The 19,113-nt window shown below is 45.0% G+C and overlaps 1 protein-coding gene across 1 annotated transcript in view; it reads left to right on the top strand.

Annotated features, from left to right (window-relative positions):
* The window catches only part of LTBP2 (latent transforming growth factor beta binding protein 2), a 1,878,832-nt gene that overhangs the window by 1,587,478 nt on the left and 272,241 nt on the right, over window positions 1–19,113 (top strand). Inside the window, exons 25-26 of the mRNA XM_085626762.1 lie at window positions 2,569–2,712; window positions 4,195–4,389. Coding sequence (XP_085482888.1) covers window positions 2,569–2,712; window positions 4,195–4,389 — 339 coding nt within the window. The remainder of the gene's footprint in view (window positions 1–2,568; window positions 2,713–4,194; window positions 4,390–19,113) is intronic.

Below are 19,113 nucleotides of genomic sequence, written 5' to 3'. Positions count from 1 at the left end.
CTTGCCTGCCGCTAAGCAGTCCCTTACTGAAGGGCCCCCTTAGCCCCATTGGCTAACATTGGGCCCCTGCACTCTCCACCCCGCCGTCCCAGTGCCACTGGTTGTGCAACTCGAGTGCCCATCTAGACCTTGGGGATCCTTGGTCCTAACCTCCAAAACTCCCACTCATAAGTTGTGTACTTTTGGACATTTGCAAGATGGATGAACTCTTCGGCCACACTAAACCTGGGCTCTACGGGCTGGTTGTGTGTGAGGGGGGATTGTACTATGGTAATTCCAGTATAGTCCTATATTTAACAGTCAAATGTAGTTTGATGCAGCCCCTGTACCCACAACAAACTCAGAGACAGAAATTTGGTATAGCAATGTTGAGCTTTCAGCAGCCAGACAGGCTGTGACACTGTAATTTCAAAAGAGGCACACTGTGATTTGGGCCTCAGTAGTGGGGAAGACTACAAAAGAGCTCTGCCCAGGAGTCAGCTTACATTTGCCTGTAACATGGGAGGTCACGTTAAAATGTGTCCAAGTGTCATATAAAAAGCCCCAGCAGTCCTGTCAAACAGGATGTGACATTCTAATAGGACTTGGCACTTTAATGTCAAAAAGGATCCTCCGAGCCCCCCGCCCCCTTGAATCTTGAATATTTTGTCAAGTTCAATATGGTCATCCCTGCCCATTCATATCAGCCTATTGTTTTGCTCCTGGGAACAGGTTCGCATATTATTAACACCTATTTTAATGGTAATTACTGGTTGGCTGCAGTGGGAAAACACAATGCAGATTTAGCTTCCAGGGGCTTCATGTAGGGCAAAGGTAACTTTTTTAAAGTTACCTTTCCATAATATTTAGAACAAATGTGACCTCACAATTGAATTGAATTTGTAACAACTATAAAAATAGTTGTTTAATTATTTTTCTATCTAGTTCTATTCCTCAGATGCAGGATAAGTATTGAATATTGCAACCCAGAGTTTAAATATGGAACTACTAAGCTTGCTATAGTGAAAATAGTTTTGCAGTCATTTTCACTGTAAGGACATTTTTTTTGTTTTAACAATACATTTTATTAGGGTTTTCGTAGAGAAATCGGGCAACCGACCTACAATGACCTGTGGGAGAATAAGGATCATCATCACGAAAATACCAGCATATTTACCAATTCTTAACACCAGCCATATATGCGGGTGATACAAATAAAACAAACTGCAGACAGTTCTCGAGCTCAAGACACATATACATAACTTATTTGGAGAGGGATCAAGTAATAGGCAGCGCAGATAGGACCGATCAGGGAGCACTCTGGAATAGGGGGCACCTCTCAAGGGTCTGCGGGTGGCAGGGTAAGGACATTTTTAGCATCAAACTTTTACGTGTCCTACTTTTAAATACCCTGCCCTTATGAGCAATAAAGCAAAACCAAAGGGGATGATGGACGGAGTGTTGAACATTGCAAGCACTGTCCATCAACTGTTGTTTTTACACTTATAAGCAATAAGGCCTACTTAGAGATGACTTACAAATATATAAAAGGAAAGTATAGGCCTTTCAAATGGGATCGAATTTGCACAGCCAGGCTACTGGTGGCAGGCCTGCAGTCATATTTACATCGTCACTGTAGTGGATTCCACAATAGGTGCTTCAGTCCACTTTTGACCTTTAAGTTACACCTTGGTACCGTATACTAGGGACTTCTAGGTAAGTTACATATGCAATCTGGAGTATACAAGTTTTGAAAGAAGGAGCACAAGCAATTTACCACTGGTTAGCAGGGGTAAAGGGCACAGACTTCTACAGCCAACAAAAATCAGGTTCAGTAAAAAGGCAAACAATTTGAAGTGACCTTGCAGAAAGGGCAAATTTCCAACAACACACATAATGGATCTCAGGTCATGGAAAACCACAACATCTTGCAATAGCAGATCAGGTTGATGAAACATGGAAGCTTCATGATCCTGTTGTCTATAGCACACTTTGCTAATTTTCAGCATGCAAAACTGAAAAGTTCATCATGCAAATAAGTATGTAACAATTAGTAAGCAAAGAATGAATGGGCTTGGCCTTTGCAGATGACATGGGGAAGGCTATTTACCCTTTATCCAGACTGTAGCAACCCATTTATTTTCATTTAGGTTTTTTTTCCCCGGAGTTTTATATAGTGCGAACTTGACCTGAAGGTATCAGAGCGCTTTACATGAGCACCAGTTGCGTTACACAAGGACACATTCATTTTTTGTTTATTTTGTTAGGCACGGAGAGATTAAGTGATTTGCCCAGAATCACAGGATGTTGAGTGCCATTGCCGAGTCTCGAACTCGTTCCCCAGATTTGAGATCGACCTCCCTAGCTTTTAGGTCACATCCTTGGTAGTGCAGGTAACTTCAGTTCGGTCTATACCTATTTGCACCGCACTATGTTGACTATTTCGACCCATCAGTAACTCCTATTCAAATTTTATTTTTAATGGAGTGTTCTGAAGTGATTACGAGGTAATAAGGTGGTGGCAGTGTAAAACGAAATAAACACAAAAATAACTAGTGCACACCTCTAACTCTCTTCCTTGTGTTCCAGATATGAACGAGTGTGAGCTGATGGTGGCAGTATGTGGCACAGCACTATGTGAGAACGTGGAGGGATCTTTCCTGTGTCTGTGCATCAACGACTATGAGGAATATCACCCAGAGTCTGGGCGTTGTCAGCGGCGAGAGGGCAATGGTGAGGAGTCCAGGGACACTTTGTCATGATATATAAAGGATTTTGTTCTTTAAGTCTCATGGTTAAGGGCCGTGATGGCTGAGCAGATATGCCCTGAAAGGCAGTTGGTGTGTTTAGGATCACACAGTGTGTCAGCACGGAACTGGTGCAATGTTGCCGGTTTCAACTAAAAACTGGAAGACTTCCTCACCTTCTTGGAAAGTCCCATTCGGTCATTCTTAACTTCGCAGATCTATCAAACTCTTAAAAACATGGCACCCTGCTGTAGCTACTTCTAATGAATCCCTGGATTCACTGTTTCCAGCGTTGTTGCATTCATTACGAGTGCGACCAGTGTGTCTCTGAAGTCACTGAGACCAATATGCTTCCTGTATAGTCTCTAGTTCGTCATGTAGCCAGTGCTTCCCATGTGTCACAGAGGTCTCTGAAAACAAAGACTCCTCCTCCTTGCTGTCACTGCTAACAGTGTTCCCAAATTCCTTGAAATCAATGTGTCCCTTTAGTCGCTGCTTCAGGTTTGTGGCTGCAGTTACTTTTGTCCATGCGCTGACTCAGACCATAGTATCCATGAAGTTTCTGGGAACAGTGTGTCACTGCTTCCATTGTACCACCGCATTCTCAGTGACCAATGCCTCCAGTTTGTATGACCTATATTAACTGCATCCAGTGTGCTCCTGCAGTTACTTCAGCTGTCCCCATGCAGTGCTGAATGTACTTTGTGTTAAATAGCTTTGCCCTTCTATGGCAATATCCTTGTAAAGCGCTTCTGGATTATGTCTACTCTATGGAAAACCCTATATTAATAAGCAAATCAACATGTAGTAACCTTCCCTAATGTGGCAGCAGATTCTCAGACCGTCCCTTCCCCAGTTTACCATCGTCTTGTGCAGTGACTTTACAGACCTTCATTTGCTCATGCCGTAACATTCCCCAAGTGCAGTCTCATATTTGTATGCAGTGACATCCCCCAGGGCGTCCTTGTGATCTCGTCATCTCATGGTGCGATATCCTCCAGCGTGCCCTTGTGATCTCACACGTGGCTTCCCTTAGCGCGCCATAGTGGTCTCAGGCAGTGCCTTCCCACAGTGCGTCCTTTTGGTCTCAAGCAGTGATTTCCCCCGGTGATCCCTTGTTGCCTCACACAGCGACTTCACCCAGTGCCCCTTGTGGTCTCAAGCGGCGACCTCTGCCAGCGTGCCATTGCGCCCTCTCATGTAGTGATTTCTCATGGTGTCTTCTCAAGTTCTGGTGCAATGACTGCCACTTGTCCTCTGCCTTACAAAGCCATTACTCCCCTCAGTTTGTACCTGTAGTAAGCATATTTTGCATTAACTTCAATCAGCCAGCTTCCCTCATGCCACACTGTGGCCGGTCAGGGAAGCTGTTATTTAGGTGTCCATCTTATTGAATCTCACTTTCCCAGCCCCATAGATGTGCATCCTATATGACACCGCATCTCTTTTCAATGTCGCCTTCTCCTAGGGGGAGCTGTTTCGATGCCGGTCTTAGAACACTTAACCACCCCTGAGAGAAAAGAGTGCTACTACAACATCATCCATCAGCACATGTGTGAAAACGTCCTGGCAAGAAACACCACCAAGGAAGAGTGCTGCTGCACTGAGGGCGCCGGCTGGGGTGACAACTGTGAGACCCACCCATGCCCCATCCCAGGCACAGGTATGTACTCAAAGAAACTACTCCTGTTGCATCCCTGTAATGGATTCACCTAAAAGACACACAGATGAAAACAATAAAAACACAGCCACGCACACACTCACAAATGCACACATACTGATCACTCAGAGGTATTCCTGATCTGATTTGTACTGAAAAAGGCATCATAGACTCGCCAATCTCATCCACAGATGATGGACAACTAACACGCATACACACATAGGAACGAGAAAGAGAGAAAGAGAGAGAGAGAGAGAGAGAGCTCCTACCAGTCACTTGTTAACTTGAGCCTAGGTACCCGAAACACACACAAACACATAGGCACACATGTACCGATGGATCAGAGAGACGCAGGTGTTTACAGAAGCATCATCGTATAATAATAATATCTGATAAAGACATCTAGTCACAGGTTCTTTACCTTTGAATTTCCCAGGGGTCAGACTGGATCCTGAAGATTTTTCTTTTAGTGATACCTCTGCATGCCGATAGGTGGTGTTGATGGGCTCCATGTGATGTCGAGGGCTTCGTCTGAACCGTTGTGATGTCACCTGTATAGACACCACCTCGGCACGCTGACATCAGTTAGTTTCTTTCCGTGCCAACCAGCTCAGATCCATGAAGAGCGCTGCCCTCTGTCACTCTTTGACAGGCTTTTTTCAACATTTTGTTGACCCCTTTTTTGGTGTGTATGTTTTTCCTAACATGTCCACGAAGACTTCTGGGTTCAAGCTGTGCGGCGCGTGTCACCGCGCCATGTCGGTGCCACACCTGGTTTGCCTCTTTTGGCTGGAGCGTTACCACAACTCAAAGTTATGCTCCGACTACCAGGCCATGGCTCTAAAAGCTTTGAGGTTGCGGTTCCTAAAGCTGCTTGTGGTCTGGCGCTCGGCACCGCATCATTCTCCTCGGAGGTCTCATTCATGGTCCCTGTGAAGAGGAAAGCACCACTCCAGGAGCCCAAAGTCTTTGTCTTTCCACTCAAAGTCATAGAGTAAGTCAGGTATGTAGCACAAAAAACACAAGAAGTCAAAGCGTGCTTCGACTTCTCCCTGTATGTTGGCTGACACGACAGTGGAGTCTCGGCGTTTTAGGCCTTTTGCCTTGGAACCTGCACCTGGGTTGGCTCCATGCTACCCCGCCTTCATGGGAGCCAGAGCGACTCCTGCCTAGCTCAAAGAATTTTATGATGCCATGTGCCTCATATTTGGGTGGCCTATACCTACCAGCGCACTTTCAGGCATCAGAGGCTCAAAGGGGGCTCCATCGGGTTCCGCGCTGGTGGCTCTGGCTCTGGCCCTGGCACAGCTGCCCCACCTTGGATCTGGACCGAAACCGATCGTGACATTGCGACCTACCTCAGCTCCGACCCCGACACAGAGACTCCCAATGCCAGCGGCGCCAGCCCCATTATCATCCCCGACGACCCAGTCCTGGATCCGTGCCTACCGGGGCCAAAACCGATGCCAACAGAACCCTTATATCCTAGGTCAGTTCCTCAGACTCATTCTGAAGAGCTAGGACTGAAGTTAGACTGGGAGGGGACGCAGCATCCTTTACAAGACCAGCCTTATCAGGACATGGACTGGTACAAGGAATTGGGTGAGGTAAGTGGGCTTGATACCTCTCCAGATTATGGCCTGCTTTCACACCCCTCCTACAGAGGAGGGAGCATCATACGCTATAGAGGGCAGCTGAGGTCCTGGACCTTCAGCCCCCTTCCGTGGCAGTCAAGGTGAATATCTTGACAGAAGTCCTTCAGCCAGGTGTCTCCTCCTCAGAACCCTTGCTGCCCTTCAGTGAGGCCTTAAAAGATGACCTTCTGGGAACCTGGTCTAAGCCCAGCACATGGGCGCCTGTGAATAGGACAATCACCCAGTGCACCGGAAAAACGAAATTTGCTCAACAACCATCCTACCCCCAAGAGAACCTGGTAGTTCAAGCCTCTACTTCCCACGGGGCATTCCCTTCTGCACCCCTGGACAGGGAATCCAAGAGGCTGGACAGCTGGTGTGAGAGAATATTTTCTTCTGCTAGCATTACATTGCGGTTGGTGAACACCACATGCCTATTGGGCTGTTATTCCCACTCCCTGTGGGGAAAGGTCGCACAAGTGCTGCCACAATTACCAGAGGAGGCCCGGGCCATCCTCTCCCAAGCAGGATAAGACGAAAGAGATGCAGCAAAGTTCACCATTCATTGTGGTCTCGACACAACCGACTCACAAGCTTTTCAGGGTATGTCCAGGCCTCTCTCATGGACAGGCCCTTTTATTGATTTGAAGAAAAGACAGACATAGCGCTGGAACTATTTAAGGGCTCACAGGTCCATCAGTGGCCACACGTCCCCTGTTTGCCTTTCTGTCCTTTCGCGGTTACTGTACCGGCTGGCTTTCAGCCGCTCCAGCCATATCCCATATCTGTGCGGCCGTGGGAGTGACTGTTCCAACCCTGTGGGTGGGGCAGCCAGAGGTCAGACCAGTCCACCACCCCCCCTAAAGTGTCAGCCTCCAAACATTCCTAGTATGGCCCTTCCACAGCATGGGCGGCCAGTTGGAGGCAGGATCAGATATCACCTCCACCACTGGCAGAACATCATTTCAGACAGGTGGGTTCTCCAGATAATCCATATAGGCTACTCCCTCCCCTTCAAGACTACCCCTCCCTCCATGCCTCCAAGTTACATCCAGCTGGTGGAGGATCACTTGACTTTGCTTCAGGAGGAAGTCTTGACTCTGTAGGCCAAGGGAGCCATAGAGAAGGTTCTTGCGCCAGAAGTAGGCTGTGGTTGTTATCTCTGCTACATTCTGGTCCCGGAAAAGGACAAGGGTCTTCGTCCTCTCCTAGCTCAGGTCTTGTCTGCCCGGGATCCAGGAGAGTGGATGGTAGTGGTAGACTTGCAGGACGCCTATTTTCACATTCCCACCCGGCCTGCTCATCGGCGCTACCTGCACTTTACAGTAAGGCACAAGCACTTTCAGTTCACCGTGTTCCCCTTTGGCCTTACCAGCGCCCCTCGGGTGTTCACCAAGGTGAAGGCAGTGGTCGCAGCTAATCTGCGCTTACTAGGGGTGCCAGTCTTCCCCTATCTCGACAACTGGCTGTTGAAGACGGGCTCTCCCCAGGCTGTCATCTCCTACCTCCAGACTATGGCATACATCCTGCATTCACTGGGGTTCACTGTCAACATGCCGAAATCACACCTGACACCCGCTCTGATGCTCCATTTTATCTTAGCTGTTCTGGACACAGTGCTGTTTTGAGCCTATGTTCCCAAACAGCAAGTCCAGGTAATTCAGGATGTGATACTGATGCTTCAGCCTCTATCCTGGATTTCGGTGAGAATGACTCTGAGGCTGCTGGGCCACATGGCCTCCTGCATTCTGCTGGTGACACATGCCAGATAGCATATGTTGGCTCTGCAGTGGGACTTGAAGTTCCAGTGAGCGCAGCATCACGGAAATCTCACCAACATGGTCCAGTTGTTCGAGGGAACTGCACAGGACCTGCAGTGGTGGCTATTCAACCGCGAGTGGGCCTCCCTCTCTCTCTCTTCCCCATCCAGACCACACAGTAGTGACAGATGCATCTCCACTTGGGTGGTGCGGCCATCTGGAAGAGGTGGAGATCAGAGGACTCTGGTCTCTGGTAGAATCCAAAATCCACAACAATTTGCTGGAGCTTTGAGCGATTTGCTTGGCATTGAAAGCCTTTCTTCTTTAAATCAACACCACTGCCATGTGGTACTGCAGCAAACGGAAAACATCCATTACAACGCAGTCATTACAACGACCTACCATTACAACGCAACTGCCTTTACATCACATGCCATTCTCTTCCAGGGGATCCTCATCAATAGTCATAAGCATATGAATATTCCCGCCCATGCGCGGGGACCCCGGAAACAATATATACATATATGTGAGAAACATATATGAAGCGCTCTCTCTCTCTCTCTCTATATATATATCTATCTATCTATCTATATATATATATATATATATATATATATATATATATATATATATATATATATATATATATATATATATATATATATATATATATATACATACATATATTCCTCTTGTACAACAAAGTAACACACGCTCTCAGTAAGGCAAGTCCAGCAACAATCCGGAAACAAACAGTTTCCTGATTGCTGCTGGACTTGCCTTACTGAGAGCGCGTGTTACTTTGTTGTACGAGAGGAATTGATTTGCCGGATTTCTCCGCCGGCGTGCACGTCACCCTCCACGGGTCGCTTGGAATCTGGAAGGAGTATCGTGAATGCAATATATAGGTTTCTTTGTTTGGATTTAATAAAGGAGCATGACACACTCGCTGCAGTCTGGACCTACAAAAGGTAATGCTAAATAGCAAATCAACTGACAGCTGTGGAAGGGATTTGATGTAGGAGTAATCCCTGCATTAATCGCTCTGGGCACGTGAGCTTTTGAAAGAGAACGATAATATCCAGCATTCTGCTTTTAAAATCGTAATCTCCGTGACTGAGACACCATTAAATGGATATTTTTGCACCGGCACAATGCAAAGAGCGAGTTATGAACTGCCTTTATAACGTGAACTAATTCCGTGTATTACCAGCCAGCAGATATGTGACCGGGATGCATTGTGGGATGTGTATTTTTAAACAGTCACGTGATGTCAGATACTTTCAAAAATGCGTGCACACATGCACTTGGTGATTCAGCTTCCTGTCCGTGAACAAGGCTAAACGCTGAAACATGTTGGAGAAATGGAAGCCTAATTGTGCAGCATATCTCCCAATAAAGCTGCTGTCCCCAGAAACGGGCCTCTATGTTTGTTTAATTGGCGTGATGAGGTGATGGGCTGCTCCGTGCCTGTCTGCAGAGGCCGCCCTGAAGGGTCAGAGGCTCCTTATTCGGAGGTTTCTTTGTTTGGATTTAATAAAGGAGCATGACCCACTCGCTGCAGTCTGGACCTACAAAAGGTAATGCTAAATAGCAAATCAACTGACAGCTGTGGAAGGGATTTGATGTAGGAGTAATCCCTGCATTAATCGCTCTGGGCACGTGAGCTTTTGAAAGAGAACGATAATATCCAGCATTGTGCTTTTAAAATCGTAATCTCCGTGACTGAGACACCATTAAATGGATATTTTTGCACCGGCACAATGCAAAGAGCGAGTTATGAACTGCCTTTATAACGTGAACTAATTCCGTGTATTACCAGCAAGCAGATATGTGACCAGGATGCATTGTGGGATGTGCATTTTTAAACAGTCACGTGATGTCAGATACTTTCAAAAATGCGTGCACATTTGCACTTGGTGATTCAGCTTCCTGTCCGTGAACAAGGCTAAACGCTGAAACATGTTGGAGAAATGAAAGCCTAATTGTGCAGCATATCTCTGAATAAAGCTGCTGTCCCCAGAAACGGGCCTCTATGTTTGTTTCATTGGCGTGATGAGGTGATGGGCTGCTCCGTGCCTGTCTGAAGGGTCAGAGGCTCCTTATTCGGAGGTTTCTTTGTTTGGAGATATATATATATATATATATATATATATATATTCACTGAAAAAACCATAGGTTTCACACACGTTATAGTTAGGAATTAGCATTTAAAAAACCTTGCAAATTCACTTAAAAAACCATAGGTTTCACACATGTTATAGTTAGCTGTACATTTCACTCGTAAAAAACCAATGAAATTCCACGTTATAGTTAGATCAGGTAACTATAACTTGCGCGCCCACAATAAACTGCTGATGACGTCACATATTACATCACTCATGACATGGTCAGTGACATCACTCATCACATCAATGATGACATCTGAAATGACACATTGTGGATTGCGGTCGCGCAAGTTATAGTTACCTGATCTAACTATAACGTGGAATTTCATTGGTTTTTTACGAGTGAAATGTACAGCTAACTATAACATGTGTGAAACCTATGGTTTTTTAAGTGAATTTGCAAGGTTTTTTAAATGCTAATTCCTAACTATAACGTGTGTGAAACCTATGGTTTTTTCAGTGAATTTGTACGGTTTTTTAAATGCTAAGTTATGTATTTATTTTTTATTTTTTTTTCTGATTTTTCACAGTGCGCACACCCTGCGCACACGGTGCTTCATACCGTGCGCGCCTCGCCTTTTTTTACACAGTAACAATTTTTTTTCTCCCTTGCGGGTCCTTCAATTTATTTAATAAATGTGATTGTTATTTTTTTTTTTTTTTTTTTTTTTTTTTTGCCGTGCGCGTACGGTAAGCTTACCGTACGCGCACCCCGCAATTTTTTTTTAAAATTATTAAATGTATTTTTCGTACTTTTGGGTCCTTCTTGGACCCCCTGACAAACACTAGGGGGTCTGCAACTCTCTTCGTTGCCCCCTTTTCACGTTCCCCACCTTTGTTTCTCAGTGCGAGAGACAGAAAATGGCGGCCGACACTTCCTGATTTCGACCGATTCGAATGTTTACAGTCATGTAACCACCAATCAGAATTGAGCTCGCGCACGGCACCGTACGCGTACGGTAAGCTTACGGTAAGCGCACGGAGCGCGCTTACAGATATATATATTGATTTAAATGCTATTTTCTCAGGACCTACTGAACAGATTTACACCAGACCTACAAAAGGCACATCCTTGACCTGAGGACTACCTCTCTGCCAAATTTCAAGTAATTCTGTTCAGCCGTTCGGGCTGTAGCTCGGACTAAAGGTCCTATGGGAAAATGCATGGGGAAAACGCGTTTTGGGACCCCCCTTTTTTCTCTGCCCCCGCTTGACGAATCCCCCCGAGACTTTCAGGGTAGGAGCGGAGCATAGCGCCCCATTAGTTTTGAAAATTTCGTGAGGATTCGTCGACCGGCGCCAAAGTTATTCCAAATAGAATGTTGCGGATTTCCTATGGAAACACGGTCCTAACTATATCTATCGACTGGCGACCGCCAGTAGATAATGTGTGTGTATATATATATATATATATATATGTGTATATATATATATTATCACAAATGCAGCTGTCCATACAAAAAAGAAGAGCTGAGCAATGCTACAAGAATTTCCTTTGCACACATATATATACATTCAACACGAAACAGTGAAGAAAACAAAGAGCATTTGAACTGCTTTAATGTGCAGCAGAAAAAACATAATCCTGCAAAGAGGAATGACAGCATTGCCAGCTCACAGGCTGCATTGCAGAAAACATTCAGTGTGAAAAGCTCACTGCATAGAAACACTTAGGAATAAACTGGCACTGTGCCTTTAAGGCAGCCATGACCCCTAGCTTCCCATCATGCCTCAGGGGTGACAGTTAGGTCAGTTGTTCTTTCCGGCTCCTTCTGTCAGGACCCTGGTTACAAAAGGGGGTGGTGATGGACGGAGCATCAGAACCAATCAAACACTCACACCCAGTCAACAGATCTGGGTTTGATCCATCACCGTTCTTTAGCCCACTCTGCCACCCCAGTTCAGACATGGCCATATGCAAATCAGTCTGACCCTGTGCCTCATGGGAACAGTCCAGCCCGAACTGCCAAGCCATGCCTTCCCTGGACCGGAAACAAGCTTCCTAGGACCGGTTTCTGGCATTTCAGCCATCTTCAGCCAGGCTTGCTTGAATCCAGTGGTAAAGTGAGCAAGGGACTCACGTCTGAGCATACCCTGCCAACTTATGGCAAACAAAGCGGTACAAAAGGGGTTGGTGATGGACGGAGCATCAGAACCAATCAAACACTCACACCCAGTCAACAGATCTGGGTTTGATCCATCACCGTTCTTTAGCCCACTCTGCCACCCCAGTTCAGACATGGCCATATGCAAATCAGTCTGACCCTGTGCCTCATGGGAACAGTCCAGCCCGAACTGCCAAGCCAAGCCATGCCTTCCCTGGACTGGAAACAAGCTTCCTAGGACCGGTTTCTGGCACTTCAGCCGTCTTCAGCCAGGCTTGCTTGAATCCAGTGGCAAAGTGAGCTCTTGCTTTTTCTGAATTCTGTCAGAAAATATCTACTATTTTTTGGCCAAAACCTACTTTCTTCAACATCTTTTGGCTTTTAAAGTAGATTTCTACTTTTGTGGAGAGAATTAGGCATATTTTTCCCCTCAGAAATGCCATCTCTCTTTGACTCTTGCCCTTCCTGTGGCAAAAAGAAGGCTAGATCAGACTCACATTTTGTCTGTATCCTTTGACTTCCTGAGGATCATGATCCTAAGACTTGGAAACATTGTCAGTCCCTGTCCAGGCGTACTCTGAAAGACAGAGAAAGAAATTCGTCTTTATGGGCTGGCTGAGAAGGGTAAATCTCCTTCTAGAGGCACGTCTCCGGTGAAGAAGAGAAAGGAGAGAGCAAGATCGTCATCGGCGCTGAAAATACCTTCACCGACAACAAAAACTTCGACAAGAAGACCATCGACTGCGGACTCGCCGTTGAGAGTACACCAGTCGTCGCCGAAGACAGCAGGTACGTCACACCCTCCGCCGTCGTCAACCCGGCGATGATGGGCGTCGAGGAGTAGATCCCTGTTGGTGCAGGCTCACACAACGTCGAGAGTTGGATCTCCGTCGTCGCCACCAATACGCCGTCCGACGTCGAGGCATGCTCTGCCGTCGCCAGCAGAGCGGCGATCGGCGTCAAAGCAGGCATCTCCGTTGCTGTTAACCAGGCAGCGTTCAATGTCGAGACAGGCCTCATCGTTGCCAGTAGAACAACGATCGACGTCGAAACAAGCGTCTCCGCCGCCGTCAACCAGGCGATGGTCGACGTCGAGGCAGGCATATGCATCGTCTGTTGCAAAACTCACGAACCTGGAACTTTACCCAATCCACAGGAACAAAGAGAAACTCCCTCACGCTCCTCAAGACAGCCCTCTATATGAAAATAGATATATCTCATACAGGAAGGCTAACTGAAGGAGATGTGGAGAACAGATCCGGAACAAACGGCCGCTTGTTAATTCCCCCAGGAGACTACAGGAGAAGATCATGCAAGGCGACCTAAAAGAGAGTGTAAGAACAGAAAACAGCTCTCATAAATCCCTTCTTCAACTGTACTATAGCAGACTTAATTTATAATAATGTGCCTGTCCTGCAGAGACCAAAGCTCCACTTACCAGCTAGAGTCTCCAAAATAGAGAAGAGATAGACTGAGATGAAAGAGTCAGTGTCTTTTAGGTTCCTTCTCCGTCAGCAACAAATGATCTGTGATTCTAATGTTATCAAATGATCCAATATTCAGGTAAGTCTTTATCACTCAAAACTTAGTCCAATATACTTATATGTTTGAATCCCACAAAACAAAAGAACAAATAAGTTGCTGGGATCACACGTGCAGAGGTCCGAAGACAGTGACAACTTAAGCAGCTTCTCTGAATCTATTGCAGAGACGAAAAAATAAACACTACCGCGTATATATTTAAAACGCGGGTGCGAAAATAAAAAAAAAAGGCACAAGACTCAATTATAACTTATAAGGGACTTTGTCGCAGCTGCGATTCCCAAAACAAAAAATAATGCGGCCTTAAATTAGCAAGCAAGGACGCGGTGGCGTATGCCCCTTTAAACGCGACCGCGACTTCTCTCAAACGCAGCCGCAGGTGCAAAAGAAAGACGCAACCGCGTATCTCATCCAAACACGGTCGCGAGTACAAAATTCAAACGCGGCCGCGAATATTCACCAAACGCGGGCGCGGGTATAAGAATTCAAAATGCGGCCGCGAGTATTCAGCGAACACGGCCGCGAGTGCAGGAATCAAGGCGCGGCCGCGAATATTCCCTAAACGCGGCCGCGAGTCAGCCAACAATTATCCAACGTTGAAAATGTAATGACCACCGATTAATAAAAGACAAAACAAATACCGCCAGTGGAGCAGGATTCTAGGAACAGAGGAGCAGGAAATCCTCGGGAAGATACAGGAAGGAGGCGTGGTTCAGGGTCCAAAACCGAAAGTCAAGCACCAGTTCCTTCTGCTTGTCTGCTTTTAACACCTAAGGGAGCGTGTATTAACACCCTCACCTCCTCAAGGTAGCATGGCAAGGGAATCTCCAAAGAGAGTCTTTATTCACTGCAGGACATGCACATCTCTATATCTAGTTATAGTGAGGCCATTTAATAATACAGGAGGCTTGAGCTCTGAAAATTCTCCCACCCAAAGGCCTATTCACAGGATGGGGTTTAGTAGGATGAAGAGCATGGAATCGACGTATAAGAACAGGAGCATGTACATGCTCTGCCGGGTTCCCATGATCTATCTTCAGGGGAGTAACCCACCCAATCTATAAGGTATTGAAGTTTGCCTTTATATCTGCGCGAATCAAGAATATGTTTCACTCCGTATTCTTTTCTCCTTCTACTAAGACGGGGTGGGCACCTCAGGTTCAGAGGAAGGAATATATCTTTTGAGCAAAGAAGTGTGGATACGTAGTTCTTCTGGCAATTCTAGTTTTAAAGTAACGGGTGATTACCTTAGAGATTGTATAAGGACCTATATATCTGGGTTGTAATTTTTTGGGGCCCTCTAGTTTTAAATTCTTGGTGGATAGCCAGACTTGATCCCCTACTTTATTTTCTGGAGCAGGACTACGGTGTTTGTCTGCTTGTTGTTTCATGGCTTCTTTCGCTATGAGCAGCTCATCTTTAGCCTTTTTCCAATTACCTAAAAGAACTGTATGATGGCTATTTACTGCAGGGATCTCCACTAATGGAGCAGGTAACGGGATGGGTAAGAAACGGGGGTGATGAGCCTGCAAGAGGAAAAAGGGAGAAAAACCAGTAGATGAATGTGTGGTATTATTGTATGCAAATTCAGCAATAGAAGAGTATGAACCCAATCAGAAGTGATAGTGGCAAGCAGACATCGCAGATACTGTTCAAGGGTTTGATTGGTTCTCTCAGTCTGACCATCTGTTTGCGGGTGCTAGGCAGTGGAAAGTCTATGATCTATTCCAAGTGTGGCACAAATTCCCTGCCAAAACCGAGACACAAATTAGGCGCCCCTATCAGTTATTATTACAGAAGGGAGGCCATGTAACCAAACTATCTGTTCAAGGAACACTTGTACCAACTCTTTAGAGGAGGGCAATTTCTTCAAAGGTATAAAGTGGGCCATCTTGATAAACATGTCGATTACTACAAGGATGGTATTATAACCCAGTGTCTGTGGGAGATCTGTAATGAAGTACATACTGATGGAGTGCCATGGTACTTCGGGAACCGTTGTGGGTCGTAATAGTCCTACAGGGGCTGAATGGGATGTCTTCTGTCTTGCACAAACAGAACAGGATTTAACATAAGTCAGTATGTCTTTCGTCATACCCTCCCACCAAAACCAACGTTGACATGTCTGACTTGTTTTTTCCCCACCTGGATGTCCAGCTAGAGAAGTGTCGTGACACCATTTAATAATCTGCCGCTGTAAATCAACAGTAGGTATATACAATCTTCCGTCACGATAATACAGACCTTCTAGAATTGTATTTTTTTGGGATTTTTAACCAGTCAGAAGGGGAGATGGTAGAATAAGCATGTAATAACTGATTAAAAAATGGTGGAGATGGATTCTATATTCGATCTCCTACCCCTACTATTTTATGACATGTTACCATGAGGGGAAATGTGTTTCTATGGATTTTCTTTTCTTGTCCTATTCTAGATAATGCATCTGCTTTCCCTTGTTGAGCGCCGGGTCGATAAGTGATGATAAAGTCATATTCACTAAAGAATAGGACCCATCTCATTTGTCGGGGTGTTAAAGCTCTGGAAGACTTAAAAAATTGTAGATTTTTATGGTCCATATAGATAGTGATAGTGTGAGGGGATCCCAGTAAATAATGTCTTCATTCTTGGAAAGCCAGCTTTATGGCCAACAACTCACGTTCTCCGATGGTGTAATTCTGTTCAGCCGGAAGGAGTGTTTTGGAGAAGTCATTTACCGGATGGAGACAGCCAGACACTTGATCACGTTGTGATAAAACCCCTCCTACTGCAAATTGGAAGACATCCGCTTCTACATAAAAAGGCTGAGTGTTGTCTGCGTGTCTAAGAATGGGGGAGGTAGTGAATTTGGCCTTCAGTTGTACAAAGGCCTGCTCTGCATCGTGAGACCACTTAAAGGCTACATCCTTGCGGAGCAATCGAGTAATGGGTGAAATGAGGTCAGAAAAATGGTCAATAAATCTTCTGTAAAAATTTGCAAATCCTATAAAGGATTGCACTTCTTTTATCGAGGTGGGGCTGGGCCAGTTGATCAAAGCTTCTATTTTCTTGGGGTCCATATGAATCCCATCTGGGGAGATCACAAAGCCTAGGAACTCCACTTTAGTTGTGTGAAATGTACTCTTATCTAATTTAGCAAACAAGTGATTGTCTTTAAGTCGTTGCAAGAGTTTATTCACATGAGCCACATGCTCTTCTTCGTTCTGTGAATAAATCAAGATGTCATCTATATAGACAATCACGAATAGATCCATATATTCTCGTAGAACCTCGTTGATGAAGAATTGAAAAGCTGCAGGGGCATTACAGAGTCCAAAAGGCATGACGCAATATTCATATAGTCCGAATTTAGTTCGAAAAGCAGTCTTCCATTCATCCCCTTCCTTGATTCTTATTAGATGATAGGCCCCTCTAAGATCTAGCTTGGTGAAAATCTTGGCTTCACGTATCTGATCTAACAAGACGGGAATAAGAGGCAGAGGGTATTTATTCTTGATAGTAACTTTATTCAACGCTCGATAGTCCAAACAGGCACGCAGACCTCCTTCTCTTTTAGGAATGAAGAAAATAGGCGAAGATACAGGAGATGTAGAATGACGAATGAACCCCTTTTCCAACATTTCGGTTATATATTTTTGCAGATATTCTGTTTCAGATTCAGTCAGAGCATAAACTCTGCTAACCGGTAATTCGGCTCCGGGAATCAAATCGATCCGACAGTCATAACTCCTATGCGGAGGAAGAGTGCAGGCACTGACTTCATCAAAGACATCCTTATATTCTTCATAGATAGAAGGGATTTGTAATGTTTCTTCTACTGTATCAAGTGCACAACACAAAGGATGTTCTACTCGGCTGGCTTCATTGTAACAGTGTAACAAACTATAGGAAGATTTCAGAGTAACTGTGCGGGTAGTCCAATCTATGTGAGGATTGTGAGTTTGTAACCAAGGCACTCCTAAAATAGCTCCAAAATTAGGTGTATCTATCAAGTCAAAACGAAGAGATTCTGTATGACCATTACTGCATATTAGAGTTAAATCAGGAGTATGATAAGTTATTAGACCAGAGGACAATTCACTCCCATCTACTGCTCTTACTGGTTCAGGCTGATATTTGGGCAAAAAATGAATGCCTAACGTATGTGCTAAACGGATGTCAAGAAAATTGCCAGTAGCACCTGAATCTAAAAGAATGGAGATTACTTTTCTGCGCTGATCCGAAATAATTAGTGTAACAGACAGGGTGAAATGTTTTGCAACAGGAGCAACTATCTGAGCTAGATGTTGAGAGACCTCACAGAACCGACAACTTGAAGAACCGGTCTCTTGGTTCTTCAAGTTGTTTAGTTTTCTGATGAGGATGCATGATTTTGGTTTCCAGCTATTGTTTTAGGGAGTGAACGAAGTTTAGCTGGACATTCTCTAGCGTAATGTCCTCCTTTGCCACAATACAAACATAGATTGTTTTTTCTACATTTTTCCTTTTCTTCAACGGTCGAAGCTTATCCTTCCTATCTGCATAGGTTCAATAAAGTCCTTATTTTCTCTACTCTCTTTTTTATCTCCTCGAGTTAACACAAGACGGGGCAGAGTGTTGCGGGATTTTTCACATTTTCTTTCATTTAGGCGATGGTCTAGTTTGACTACTAGATCAATAAAAGCATTACATTCTTCGGGAGGATCTACTATTTGAGAGAGAAGGTCTTTTAAATCGTCATTCAACCCACGATAAAATAAGGAGGTTCTCTTTTCTTCTGGCCATTGGGTTTCGACTACGAGCCTGTTGAATTCTGTGAGGTAAGTAAGAAAATACTTAGAACCCTGTTTTAAGTTCAGTAATTCATTGTCTCTGGCTCGAACAAAAGTATGTTTTAAAAACAGACTTCGCATCTTTTCTTTAAATTGATGGAAATCATACAAGAGAGGATCATTGTTCTCTACCAAAGGAATGGCCCATTTAACTGCATTTCCACTTAAATAAGAAATTACGAAAGCTACCTTGGCTGCATCGCCGGGGAAAGACGTTGCCTTACACATGAAATGTAAAAGACACTGATTTATGAACACGCTATATTTGGAGCTATCTTCATTGAACCTTTCTGGCATGGCCAGGGGGACAGGGTTGAGTGTATGAACTGTCACATGCACAGGTTGAGGATTATCAGTAGTTGGGGAGGCAGGACTCATAACGGAAGAGGGAATTGTGAAACGAGCTGGCTGAATATAAGTTTTCTTATTCTTTTGACTCCTCTGTGTTGCACTGCTGTCTAAAGAAGTCTGAAGCCTAGCTTGAGCTAATTCCGTATGGAGGCGCTGGTTCTCTACTCTTAATCTCCCTACTTCGCTCTGTAAGTCAACTATGGCTGCTGCGAGTTCCTCCAAAGAAGGCCCTTGGAGTGTGGGGTTGAGTGGCGAACATGCCCCTTCTGGATTCATCTTTGCTCCGGTGGAAAGTAATTAGTGGGCTTAGCGTTCTTTTGCCAAACTTACGAACCTGGAACTTTACCCAATCCACAGGA

This window comes from Triturus cristatus, chromosome 9 (genome assembly GCF_964204655.1).
Source record: "Triturus cristatus chromosome 9, aTriCri1.1, whole genome shotgun sequence".
NCBI lineage: Eukaryota > Metazoa > Chordata > Amphibia > Caudata > Salamandridae > Triturus > Triturus cristatus.
This window is presented reverse-complemented; position numbering and strand designations above follow the sequence as displayed.